We start from the raw sequence: 13,655 nt of genomic DNA on the forward strand, positions 1-13,655 counted from the left end.
TTGATCCATCCACTCTAATTGATTCCTACAACATACACATAATATGAATATTACACACATATTGTAATAAAACTATGCGACTCCAATACATTTATTGATATTAGTGATATAAATATTGTAACAGGCGAGGAGTTAAGGAGGCGAGTGTGTGTGTGTCTCTAGGAGAGGAGTCAAGGAGGTGTGTCTTCAACATTGGGACGTGGCCCAGGTAAACGTGTTTCCTTTCCAACTGATACATAATGCGACAAAGGTCAGTGTGTGTGTGTGTGTGTGTGTGTGTGTGTGTGTGTGTGTGTGTAGCGGTGGTAGCAGTGCTGATCTGGGATCAGATGACGCAGATTCAACAGTAGAACCTTGGAAAAACCAAGTTTCTGTTCTGCTAGCGGCTAGCTTCAGTTAGCATCGTCCTGTTAGCTGCCGGGACTTTTAACGTTGGTTCTGTTGGGTAACTTATCAGGTAAGAGGGCCCGGTATCGGGAGATATAACAAATGCTTGAAATAGTTACCACAGTTATGTTCTGAGGTAACTAACTTTATATCTTCTACACTCTACAACGTGTAAGCTAACGGGACTTGGGTTGACTAACGGGATCTAACGGGAGTTGGGTTGACTAACGGGATTTAACGGGAGTTGGGTTGACTAACGGGATTTAACGGGAGTTGAGTTGACTAACGGGATCTAACGGGAGTTGGGTTGACTAACGGGATCTAACGGGAGTTGAGTTGACTAACGGGATCGAACGGGAGTAACGGGAGCCTCGCTGCTGTTACTCGGTGTTTCTTTCGAGCTTCAACAAGTGTGTTTATATATTTCACTCGTTTTAAAGGACAAATTCAATTCATTTTAATTCATTTTATTTTGTAGAGCCCAAAATCGCAAATTACAAATTTGCCTCAGAGGGCTTTACAGTCTGTACACATGCAACATCCTCTGTCCCGAAACCCTCACATCGGCACAGGAAAAACTCCCCTAAATATGAAAAAACCCTTCAGTGGGGAAAAAAGGAAAGAAACCTTAGTGAAAAGGTCAGAGGAGGGATCCCTCTCCCGGGATGGACAGACTGCAATAGATGTCATGTGTACAGAATCAACAATGTAAAAAATGTACAATACATTCAATTCCTCTAACAGAAATAAGTAATTGCAAGTAGCAGAACAAGTGTACAGCAGGACCACTGCAGGGACAACCACCATCATATAGAACCACCATCAGATAGAACCACCATCAGATAGAAGTTCTATCTGATGGAGGTTCTATCTGATGAAGGTTCTATCTGATGGTGATTCTATCTGATGAAGGTTCTATCTGATGGAGGTTCTATCTGATGAAGGTTCTATCTGATGAAGGTTCTATCTGATGGAGGTTCTATCTGATGAAGGTTCTATCTGATGGTGATTCTATCTGATGGAGGTTCTATCTGATGAAGGTTCTATCTGATGAAGATTCTATCTGATGGAGGTTCTATCATAGAACCTCCATCAGATAGAATCTTCATCAGATAGAACCACCATCAACAGAGGCTTCTGTGGGGAGGGAGAGCAGAAATATGTTGGTTTATGATGACAGTATTATGAATCATATTTAAAGTAATGATGATGATGATGATGGCAGCAGCAGGTGTCAGCAGAGCCATGCCAGGAGTCAGAACCGGGGTCCGCACGAAACTATGATCCACAGAGACCTGCTAGGCGAGAAAGCACAAAGAACTCCCGGAAAGAAGCTTAATTAGTGATGTACAGTAATAAAACATGGATTATTGTGGAAGGAGAGAGTGAGAGTGTGAGAGAGGGGCTCGGTGTGTCCTAAGAAGTCCCCCGGCAGTCTAAGCCTAGAGCAGCTTAACTAAGGGCTGGTCCAGACTAACTTGAGCCAGCCCTAACTATACCCTAACCTATAGGTGAGGAGAAGTACCTTAAATTCTATTCTTGATTTAACAGGAAGCCAGTGCAGAGAAGTTAATACAAGAGTTATATGATCCCATTTCTTAGTTCTTGTTAATACACGTGCTACAAAGAGGTCACAAGAAGTAATGGAAGTCTGTGCCCTCACAAAATAGATGGGCTACCACGTATGTATATATGTAGTATATGTACATCCCTCACACCATTACACCACCACCACCCTGCTCAGTGGTAACAAGGCATCATGGATCCATGTTCTCATTCTGCTTACGCCAAATTCTGACTCTACCCTCTGAATGTCTCGACAGAAAGAGAGACTCATCAGACCAGGCAACATTTTTCCAGTCTTCAACTGTCCAATTTTGGTGAGCTCTTGCAAATTGTAGCCTCTTTTTCCTATTTGTAGGGGAGATGAGTGGTACCCGGTGGGGTCTTCTGCTGTTGTAGCCCATCCGTCTCAAGGTTTTGCGTGTTGTGGCTTCACAAATGCTTTGCTGCATAGCTCGGTTGTAACAAGTGGTTATTTCAGTCAAAGTTGCTCTTCTGTCAGCTTGAATCAGTCGGCCCCTTCTCCTCTGACCTCTAGCATCAACAAGTCATTTTCGCCCACAGGACTGCCGCATACTGGATGTTTTTCCCTTTTCACACCATTCTTTGGAAACCCTAGAAATGGTTGTGCGTGAAAATCCCAGTAACTGAGCAGACTGTGAAATACTCAGACCGGCCCGTCTGGCACCAACAACCATGCCACGCTCAAAATTGCTTAAATCACCTTTCCTTCACATTCTGACATTCAGTTTGGAGATCAGAAGATTGTCTCCTGATCTCAACTCTCCACCGTAACAACCTCCTTGACCCCCATCAGTCAGGCTTCAAGCCCATTCCACAGAAACTGCTCTCCTCGCTGTCTCAGAGCAACTCCACGCTGCTAGAGCTGCCTCGCTCTCCTCTGTCCTCATCCTACTGGACCTTTCTGCAGCATTCGACACAGTAAACCACCAGATCCTTATCTCCGCCATTCAGGAATTGACGGCCGCACCTACCGGGTAACTTGGAGAGGATCAGTGTCGGAACCTTGTCCGCTTACTACTGGAGTTCCTTAAGGCTCCATCCTGGGTCCCCTCCTCTTCTTAATTTACACCAACTCTCTCAGCTCCATCATTCGCCCGCATGTTTTTCATATTACAGCTATGCCGACGACACCCAACTAATTCTCTCCTTCCTCGACTCGGACACTCAGGTGGCGGCACGGATCTCTGCATGTCCGACTGACATCTCCCAGTGGATGTCCACTCATCACCTGAAGATCAACCCCGACAAGACCAAACAACTTTTCTTCGCCAGGAAAAAACTCTCCCACTCAGGACCTGACTGTTAACTTCGGCGACAACACAATCCTGTAGATACACGCTCTACAACATCAGGAGAATACGACCTTCTCACTCAGAAGGCAGTGCAGGTACTGATTCAGGCTCTTGTCTTCTCCCGCCGTGACTACTGTAACTCTCTCCTCTCAACCTTCCGAAATACTCCCACACCACTTCTCCGTTCTCTTCACTGGTTACCAGTGGCTGCCCGCATCCAGTTCAAAACATTGGTACTGACATACCATGCTGTGAACGGATCGGGACCAGTTTACATCCAGGACACGGTGAAACCCTACATCCCAACCCACACACTCTGATCTGCATCTGCCAAGCGGCTTGTTCCTCCCTCTCAGAGAGAAAAGCAGTCGGCGTGATCACGACTCTTTGCTGTCCTGCTCCTAAATGGTGGAATGAGCTCTCTGATGACAACAGAACCACAGAGAGCCTTTACATCTTTCGCCGAAAACTCAAGACACACCTCTTTAGACTATACTTTGACTAAAACACTAAAAAATCGTAGCACTTTGTTTTGTTTTTTGTACTTATAACGGCACTTTTCTTTTTTGTACTTATAACGGCACTTTTCTATAACATGTTTTGAAACTGCTTATTTGATGAAAATTGTACTTTCTTGTTACTTGTTCTTCTGAGTTTGTATGTCTTTGTGGAAATTCACTTATTGTAAGTTTCTTTGGATAAAAGCGTCAGCTAAATGACATGTAATGTAATGTCTTGACTAAGACCACACCCCTAAATGCATTGATTCGCATACATACATCTACTAACAGGTGACCTTCCTTTATTTTCAGGTGGAGCATCCAGCTCTCAAGTCAAAAGGCTGTTTCCATGACAACGGGGCAGACCCCTCATATGACAATTGTGTTCCTTTACTCTGAATGGTCGCTTCTCCATCTTCATGCAGCTGACATATCAGGAGCTGGAAGCTCAGCTGAGGCGGAGCTCCAGACTCAGGAAGCTCACAGTCGCACTGTGTCTGGCCTACACCGTCAAAAAGCTGTGTCCCTATGTATGGAGGAGGCTACAGGTGAAAAACACACACACACACACACACACACACACACACACACACACACACACACACACACACACACACACACACACACACACACACACACACACACACACACACTATGCCGGTAACTGGGTGTGTTCATCTCTTTTTCAGGCGTGCTCAGCAGGTGAACAGCTGGGCGGAGCTAATCTACCTGTAAGCTCCACCTCCAGAGATGTCACTTTAGGAGGACCAAAGACCAAAAGCAGGTGTGTGTGTGTGTGTGTGTGTCTGCGTGTGTATTTAAAAGTGTGTAATCGTGTTTGAGTAATTCTTCTGGATTAAGAGTTTAAGAAAAGATAAGCCCAGGTTACAGATTGATTGATCCTTGGTTAGTGATTGATTGATTGTCTCCTCAGTTCCCCCTCAGTGAACAAAGACTTCCTGCTCAGGCTGTCCCGTCTGTTGGGGCTCTTGTTTCCACGGTTACTGTGTCCAGAGGTGGGCCTGCTGGCTCTGCACTCTGTCACGCTGATCTCCAGAACCTTCCTCTCCATCTATGTGGCCTCTCTGGACGGTCAGTCACACACATCCACATACATATACTATTACATACAGTATTGAACATCTGCTCCCTTGATCCCCAGGTGTGATCGTCAGGTGCATCGTGCAGAAGGACCCCCAGGCCTTTGTGCTGCAGCTCTCCAAGTGGCTCCTGGTCGCTGTTCCTGCCACCTTCATCAACAGCACCATTAGGTTCCTGGAGGGCCAGCTGACCCTCCGCTTCAGGAGACGATTGGTGGAACACGCCTACCAGCTGTACTTCAGCAACCAGGTAACACACACAGACACACACACACACACACACACACACAGGGACACCCACACCACCTGCTGTGTGTGTCTCTCCTGTCCCTAGACGTACTACCGGGTCAGCAACATGGACGCTCGCCTCTGTAACCCAGACCAGTCTCTCACTGAGGACATCGCCATGTTCTCCGCTTCTGTTGCTCATCTCTACTCAAACCTCACCAAGCCCATCCTGGACGTGGTGATGACCTGCTACACGCTGCTGGGGACTGCCCAGTCCAAAGGTACACCTGGTCCACCTGGTGCACCTAGTGCACCTCTGGTCCAGTGTAAGACTGTCCTTCTCCTCCTCCCTACAGGAGCAAACACCACGTGGCCGTCTGTCATCGCCGGCCTGGTGGTGGTGCTCACTGCCAAAGTGCTTCGCTCCTTCTCACCTCGTTTCGGGAAGCTGGTGGCCGAGGAGGCCAAAAGAAAAGGAGACCTGAGGTATATGCACTCTCGCATCATCACCAACTCTGAGGAGATCGCCTTCTACGGAGGCCACAAGGTGAGCCTCGTCTAGTGGACAGATTGAGAGGTGTTGTTTCAGATGGTTAAATTACCACCACAGTGCAACAAAGGTGCAGCAGGCTATCTTCTGATAGCATTGTTGAGTGCGGTGTGTTTGATTCATAGGTGGAGATGTCCCAGCTGCAGCAGAGCTACGTGTCTCTGTCCTCTCAGAGCCATCGAATCCTGGTGAAGCGCCTGTGGTACGTCATGCTGGAACAATTCCTCATGAAGTACGTATGGAGCGCCTCCGGCCTGGTGATGGTCGCCGTGCCAATCATCACTGCCACGGGATACTCCATATACGGTGAGAACACACCAACCTGTGTAGTGGAAGAGCTCGAAAGGTGGAGGGCCAGTTAGCTAGCATGCTAATTGCAACATGCTTGTGGGAATATCTGGGTGTTTATTTGTCTGCTTACCTTCTCCTGTGTAACCTCTCTGTCTGGGATCTTTGACCTGCGCAGACTCTGAGGAGGTGAAGCAGGCGGCCCTGGTGATGAAGGAGGAGGAGTTAATGAGCGAGAGGACTCAGGCCTTCACCACAGCCAGAAACCTCCTCAGCGCTGCAGCCGACGCTGTGGAGAGGATCATGAGCTCATACAAGGAGGTGCACATACTCCTCCTCGTCTGCCTCTCCTCCATCTTATTTCACCCATTTCCCTCACTGCAGCTGGAGTAGCTGTGTTTCCGATGATGGTCTTCATGTTACACTAGGTGACGTAGCTTCATGTGACACTAGGTGACGTAGCTGTGTGTCTAAGTGACGTAGCTGTGTTTCTGTAGGTGACATAGCTTCATGTGACACTAGGTGACGTAGGTGTGTTTCAGTAAGTGACATAGCTTCATGTGACACTAGGTGACGTAGGTGTGTTTCTGTAGATTGCATAGCTTCATGTGACACTAGGTGATGTAGCTGTGTGTGTCTAGGTGACGTAGCTGTGTTTCTGTAGGTGATGTGGCTATGTGTGTCTAGGTGACGTAGCTGTGCTTCTGTAGGTGATGTACCTTCATGTGACACTAAGTGACGTAGGTGTGTTTCTGTAGATTACATAGCTTCATGTGACACTAGGTGATGAAGCTGTGTGTGTCTAGGTGACGTAGCTGTGTTTTTGTAGGTGACGTAGGTGTGTGTCTGCAGGTGACGGAGCTGGCGGGGTACTCCGCCCGTGTCTCTGAGATGTTGGAGGTGTTTGAGGAGGTGAATGAAGGGGTCTACCGGCGCCCTGGAGGCAGAAAGGAGGCGTCATCAGGAGGCGGAGTTCAGCACCACAGACAGAGGCTGGAGACCCGAGGTATGACATCAGAGCACGGTCATGTGACCAAAAAGGATCAAAAGAATAAACAGTGAATTTGTCCTAACGTCTATTCCTAGACCTGTGTGGAAAAGGTCATGGGTCAAGGAAAGATGGAATAGACGTTAGGAGGTCATTAATGGACTATTTAAAGGTTCTAATGAGCCACAGCTTTGTCTCGCCTTCCTCACGATTGTGTATGCAGGTCAGGTGATCAGTGTGGAGAAGGGGATTCGCTGTGAGAACCTGCCAATCATCACACCAACCGGAGATGTGGTTGTTTCAAGCCTCACCATCCAGGTGACACCCACACAGACACACACACACACACACACGCTGGTGGTGCAGTGTGTGTGTGTGACCACATGGTGTCACTTTTGTCATGTGATTTGTTCATGTCGACTTGTATCTGAGGGCTGAATACAAAGTACTTTTACTGCCTCATTGTAGTAAATGTACTGTTAATGTATATTAAGATTGTATAACACAGTACTTTTACTACAGTAATGGTACTTTGGCCTCCAATAGCAACAACGAACATCTGCTGTGGATCCTATAATCATATTTTCATGAGTTATTGATCATCTGTCCTGATGACGTCACTGGTCCACGGAGCATGCTCAGTGCTGTTTCCACCAGTCTCACATCTCTGACAGAGGTTAAAGGTCAGAGCTCATTAGCATTTACTGAATCAGTGTGTGTGTGTGTGTGTGTGTGTGAGAGAGACACACACAATAGAGGGATTATAGACTGACATTTTGTGGTTCGAGAGAAAAGAAGAAGAGAGAAGAAGAATATAGAAACAGTTGCCTCTCTGTGATTTGACCCTTGACCTTTGACCCCTGCGCTCGGGCTCTTGCGCTAGGATTTGTCCCACTTTTAATTCACAGGTTGTGCAGTAGCATCAGCTTACAGCTTTTTCTCAGAAACACATACATATGGACACAAACTACCATTAACGTGACGTAGATTGGAGATTATGTAAATCTTTTATTTTTGGGGCCATGAGAGATGGTTGCTGGGGGCCAATGAAACATTATACTACAAGACCTCAGACTAAGACATAGAAAACTTCAGAATCTTAATAATTAAAGGACATATGAAGGAGGTCTTGTACAGAACTTAGAATTCGAGAAATCAAAACCTGCATTTCAAGTTTTAGCAATGAAACCAAAAAAGCCTTGATGTTCCTCTGCTCTTCTCTCTTCTGAACTGAACTCGCATGAACATGGAGACAACTTTGGACAAGACAATGGGGAAGACAATTGTATAACTCTATTTGATTTTGAAGTTGTTGTTTTATTTGTGTCCCTCAGGTGGATGAGAAGATGAATGTGTTGATAACTGGTCCAAACGGATGTGGGAAGAGTTCTCTGTTCAGGATCCTCAGCGGACTGTGGCCTGTTTATGGAGGAGTGCTTTACCGCCCCGACCCACAACACATGTTCTACATCCCACAGAGGTATAATACTCAGCCCCGACCGCACCCCCCGCCTGTAGACCTGAGCCAGCCCCCACCTTTAGACCTGAGACAGCCCCCGACCGTAGACCTGAGCCAGCCCCCAAACGCAGACCCAGACCGTAGACCTGAGTCAGCCCTTGACCGCTGCCTCGACCATAGAGCGAGCCCCTGACCGAATGCTCCGACCGTAGACCTGAGCCAGACCCCACCGCAGACCCCGACCGTAGACCTGAGCCAGACCCCACCACAGACCCCGACCGTAGACCTGAGCCAGACCCCACCACAGACCCCGACCGTAGACCTGAGCCAGACCCCACCGCAGACCCCGACCGTAGACAGTTTCTCACTGTGTTCTCCACAGACCCTACATGTCAGAGGGGACCCTCAGAGACCAGCTGATCTACCCGGACTCGGACGAGGAGATGGTCAAGAGAGGAGTCACAGATTCAGATCTGGAGGAGATCCTTGGGACGGTCCACCTGCTCTACATCCTGGACAGAGAAGGAGGTCACTATGTTAATAGTATAGTATACTAATGAGGACACTCATCTTGTAGCTACATGTGGTATTAATACTCAGATATTTCATCAGGTTGGGAGTCAGTCAGCGACTGGAGAGATGTTTTGTCTGGAGGAGAGAAACAGAGGATGGGGATGGCTCGCATGTTCTACCACCGGTAGTGTGTGTGTGTGTGTGTGTGTGTGTGGGGGGGGGGGGGGGGGGGTCGGTCTCACCCTTGGCTTGTTAGACACGTTCTAAGGGACCTCCGCAGACTGACCCCTCCCCTCTTTCCCAGCCCTCAGTACGCGCTGCTGGATGAGTGTACGAGCGCCGTCAGCATCGACGTGGAAGGAAGCATCTTCCAAGCTGCAAAGGATGCTGGGATATCCCTGCTGTCAATCACACACCGACCCTCTCTGTGGTCAGTGCGCGCGCACACACACACACACACACACACACAGATAAATGTCATATGGACTTTTGATCAGGCTTGTTGTTACTTTTCCTCTAACAGGAAGTACCACTCTCATCTGCTTCAGTTTGATGGAGAAGGTGGATGGAAGTTTGAACCTCTGGATGCCTCCACCCGTCTCTCTCTGCAGGTCTGTGTCTGTCCACCGGCTCTGGTGTTTAAATCAAACTTTTAAATTTAAAGAAGGAAAGATATTATTTAGTATTAGCTGATACTCACCTGTACAAACTACCGGCTCTACAAAATCTTCACCCTCCTCTTCATCAGCTTATCCCTCACATTTATATCAAGTCGTAATAAACACTCATTAATACAATACAATAATTAATATATTTACACTCAACATTCATTATATTAAATGCATATTAAATATATATATATTATAAATATTTATAATATAGACTAATAATAGACTTACATTTTTATTGAGTGTTTATGGTATTCTAAACACTCATAATAAACAACTATTATTAACAATCTTATTAAAAGCTCATTATGAACACTCATAATAAACATTAATTATGGACCTTAGTTATAAATATTTGAAATAAACACTCAGATTATTATGCTCAGACGGAGGCTTTGTCAATAAAAGGTAACAGCCAATCAGTGGCTGCTATCTGTGTCATGTGAGTCATCATCAACGTTTCCTCCTGCAGGAGGAGAAACAGCGTCTGGAGAATCAGCTCTCTGGGATTCCCAAGATGCAACAGAGACTCACAGAACTGTGTGTCCTGCTGGGGGAGAGAGGACAGGAGGAGATAAAGGAGAAGTGAGACAGGAGGAGACGGGTGGAGTGAGAGACTGGAGGAGACAGGAGAAGCTTCACAGAGAAGTCTCCTGACATTTGGTTGCCACGGTAACTGATGTTGTAGTTCATTGTAGCAAAATAAATAAAATGATCAGAATAAATTTGAACGTAAGCACAGATTGATCAATAAGTGTTGATGTAAGGATTCTTCTGTTATACTGGTTTATTGATTTGATACCATTTAAGCATTTGCTGTCTGAATTATTTGGTGTTTTTCCTATTAGTATTCTTATTAATATAATGTGTTATTTGATTCTAGGCAGCTTAATAAAACTCACCTGACGTGATCAATGCTCTTTAGCGGAACAATAACAGGTGACCTGAGCCTCAGTTATATGATTTGTCAATTTTAATATTTTGTCTGTAAAAATCTATGCAATCTATTTTATCTATGAATCCACAGAGGAGTTTTACATTGATGATGAAGATAATGTAATAAATAGCACTTTTTGTCTAGTGATTTTCAAAATAAAGCTACCATGTAAGAACAAAAATCAAGTGATTTGTAGTTTTGTCTCAAACATAAATGTAGTATTTTATGAATATTTTCTTGGATATTCATACAAGTACACATTCTTCTAACAGATACTTGTTACTTTTCAGATCAAGAGTCCAGAAACATTATTTCAAAGTACTGACTGATTTGAATAGAAAGCAATAAATGACGTCATTGGAGTAATGTCACCCCGGTGCTTTGATTTTTGATCTTCCTGCTGAATTTGACCTGTAGTTCATGTTCAGGCGTCTCTTTCTGAGGGACACGTGATGCCGGACCCCCCCCCCCCCCCCCCCCCCCCGCTGAGGAGCGTTAGGAAAGCCCCCCGGCGCCGCTGAGCGGGGCGGGGTCTCTGTCAAACCTGTTGTGCGGATCGCTCAGATCTGCGTCTCTGCTGGACTCTGCGGCTTTTTGAGGTCTCACCCGGCGGGTCGCATCCTGGCGAACCCGCAGAACTGATCCCCGAGCTCAGGTGAGTCCGACTCGGATCACGCGCACCAACAAGCGAGGCTCCAACAAGTCCGGAGCTTCTGCGGGAGGGAAGTGAGTCTGACAGAAACGACTGGATGTGTTTTATTCAGCAAGTAGAGACGCTCTTTCATTCGGTGCCAACTGTGAGTCCATCCGAGTTCTGTGTCCCGGTTCCGGTCTGAAGTGCCACAGACCGCCCGCTGCGGAGCCTGCAGACCATTTCTGTAAAGGAGTCTGGTTGCTTTATTGTAGTTGAAACGAATGTAACAGCAGTAGAATGTGTGTGTGTGTGTGTGCCTGTCCTGTCCTGACAGAGCCCCCCCCCCCCCCCACTGAACAGCTGACATTCCAACACACAGAAAGAAGCTGCTTCAGCTCAGTGATACACTGATATTCATCGTAATCCTAATCCATCAATTCCTTTTGATTCTGTCCCAAGATGTGATGTTATTGTTAATGTTGGTTTGATGGATCTAATGGTCGTAGTCACAGTGAGGTGGCGTTCCAACATACAGAGGTGTACTAACACCGTGGCGTTCCAGCACCTTAAACCCTTGCCTCCTAACCCTAGCATCTAGCACCTTAAATCTTACCTTCTAACCCTTAAACCCTAGCATCCTATGACCTTAAACCCTTGCCTCCTAACCCTAGCATCTAGCACCTTAAATCGTACCTTCTCACTCTTAAACCCTAGCATCCTAGTACCTTAAACCCTTGCCTCCTGACCGTAGCGCCTTCGACCAAGGACTCGGACTTTAACGCGTTGTAGCATGTTCAGAGCAGAGCTATGATTTATTAAACTCTAAATGAGTATCATGTGAACTGTAGGAAGCAGCATCTATGACATCATTATCATCATCATCATCATCATCATTCGTGTGATGAAGAAGATTCAACTGAAAGGTCCATTTGACTAATCTGAAGGATTGAGTTCAGATTAGTGTCTAATCAGCTCACACACACACACAGTGTTAACGTGTGTTATCTGAAGGTTTAGTTTAGCAAAGAGAACTGGACTCAAACCAGTAAAACCAGTAAACAGATCCTGAACTAGCTAACTGAAGACTAAGATCCTATCAGAGGAACGTCCGACTGGTCCCAGATCAGTTTGTCAGATCAACAAACTTAGTTTGAGTGAATTCCTGTGTTTGTGTGTGTGTGTGTGTGTTAGTAAATGTGTGTGTCTGTGATTATCAGTTGTTGAAACAATCTGCTCAACCATCTGTTGAGCTAAACTTCACACACCTTGTTATGTGTGTGTGTGTTTGTGTGTGTTTGTGTTTGTGTGTGTGTGTGTGTGTGTGTGCGTGTGCTATTTATTTACTTTTAACAAGACGTTGTGTCACTGTCTTGTCGTCCTGATCAGTGTCTTTTCCTTATAGTGGTCTCGTAGTCCTGATTGTGGTCCAGATAAGTGTTTTACAAACTTGATTCATCTGCAGAGGGGGAATAGACGTTGGACACAACATGGTCCTGACCCATATCTTAATGTCTGCTGGGTTTGTTCTTCTTGGTATGTTGAGTCTTTGGGGTTCTTGGGTTTGTTGGTTCTTTGGGGTTTCCAGGTATGTTGGTTCACTGGTTTCCCATTATATTATTATATGATTGGTCTTCTGTTGTACACCAGTTTTTGTACTCCCAGACGCTTGAAGTATTGTTGGTGTAGTTTTTGTACTTTGACACTCCATTTAAAATGATACGACATCGTCATTGTATTAAATAGATTCACATTTCCTGAGATGAAAGTGTGAAGGAAATGAGCAGCGATGCAGCTGACTTTTAACAAAGGTCCCAATGTGGGATTCAAACCAGTGACACCTGAAACCATGAAGCTCCTGAGTTACTTCTGCACCACGGCGTCTACTGTAACTCACGAACATGAAGGATCACATGCACACATACAGGACCACACGCACTAACATGCTCTCACATGCACGCTCACATGCACACATTCCATTGTATTTTAACCCATGCATTACATTTTGCCTGGTGAGTAATTAGGGATCAGGTGTCTTGCTCAGGGACACTTTGGCACATGGTGTCGGCTAGGGGTCAGTCGGTTAAGGGTCAGCCAGGATTCCATCTGCCTACCCTGCGGTCCCCAGCGCACCACGCTACTCCATGCACCACCATTGACCTCTTTCTATACACAGTCACATGCAGGTCATCAGTGGGGCAATGGAGCCCCACCTTGAGCCACAAGAAAAAGAAGATTATATTAGAAGTTCATTTTCCAAATGAGGTCTTTTTGCGTTTTTGAAACACGTCCTCTGTGCTTGCCTCCGCTGGGCTCGGGCCGGGTCACAAAGAGGCGGGTCTAAGAAGCAGTAAACCAATCACTGATGAAGACACTGAGTGACATTATAATTTTAGTGTTCTAAAATACATTGAGATTTGGGCTTGCCTACTCGCGCCAGTAGTTGTAGTTATTTCGCTTCATTTGTCCACCATGGAAATAAATAACCACTATTTGTGCTCTTTATTTGTTGTGTGAATTACACAAA

At 46.0% G+C, this 13,655-nt stretch overlaps 2 protein-coding genes across 3 annotated transcripts in view; both read left to right on the plus strand.

Moving 5' to 3' along the window:
* The first annotated feature begins 278 nt into the window (after positions 1-278).
* abcd1 (ATP-binding cassette, sub-family D (ALD), member 1) lies at positions 279-10,673 on the plus strand. Its single transcript, XM_037479783.2, has 19 exons — positions 279-457; positions 2,211-2,267; positions 3,143-3,361; positions 4,079-4,314; positions 4,456-4,550; positions 4,701-4,858; positions 4,929-5,116; positions 5,201-5,375; positions 5,451-5,641; positions 5,770-5,950; positions 6,111-6,253; positions 6,785-6,938; positions 7,144-7,238; positions 8,255-8,400; positions 8,762-8,907; positions 8,992-9,076; positions 9,197-9,322; positions 9,416-9,503; positions 10,033-10,673. Exons 4-19 carry the CDS (start codon positions 4,186-4,188, stop codon positions 10,147-10,149), a joined length of 2,217 nt encoding a protein of 738 aa, XP_037335680.2. The 5' UTR covers positions 279-457; positions 2,211-2,267; positions 3,143-3,361; positions 4,079-4,185; the 3' UTR covers positions 10,150-10,673.
* Positions 10,674-11,036: 363 nt separating this feature from the next.
* plxnb3 (plexin B3) overlaps positions 11,037-13,655 on the plus strand; it is a 55,292-nt gene continuing 52,673 nt past the window's right edge. For both annotated transcript variants that reach the window (XM_037479767.2, XM_037479768.2), the window contains exon 1: positions 11,037-11,152. The gene's annotated coding sequence lies outside the window, so the exon portion shown is untranslated. The remainder of the gene's footprint in view (positions 11,153-13,655) is intronic.

The sequence above is a fragment of the Pungitius pungitius genome, chromosome 1 (genome assembly GCF_949316345.1).
Source record: "Pungitius pungitius chromosome 1, fPunPun2.1, whole genome shotgun sequence".
NCBI classification, from domain to species: Eukaryota; Metazoa; Chordata; class Actinopteri; order Perciformes; family Gasterosteidae; genus Pungitius; species Pungitius pungitius.

What these genes read in the sequence shown, in the direction of transcription:
- abcd1 (XM_037479783.2), top strand. Translation starts at nt 4,186, where the DNA reads ATGCAGCTGACATATCAGGAGCTGGAAGCTCAGCTGAGGCGGAGCTCC. An exon ending in GGGGACTGCCCAGTCCAAAG is followed by an intron (nt 5,376 to 5,450) that starts GTACACCTGGTC and finishes TCCTCCCTACAG; the next exon opens with GAGCAAACACCACGTGGCCG. An exon ending in CCTTCTACGGAGGCCACAAG is followed by an intron (nt 5,642 to 5,769) that starts GTGAGCCTCGTC and finishes TTTGATTCATAG; the next exon opens with GTGGAGATGTCCCAGCTGCA.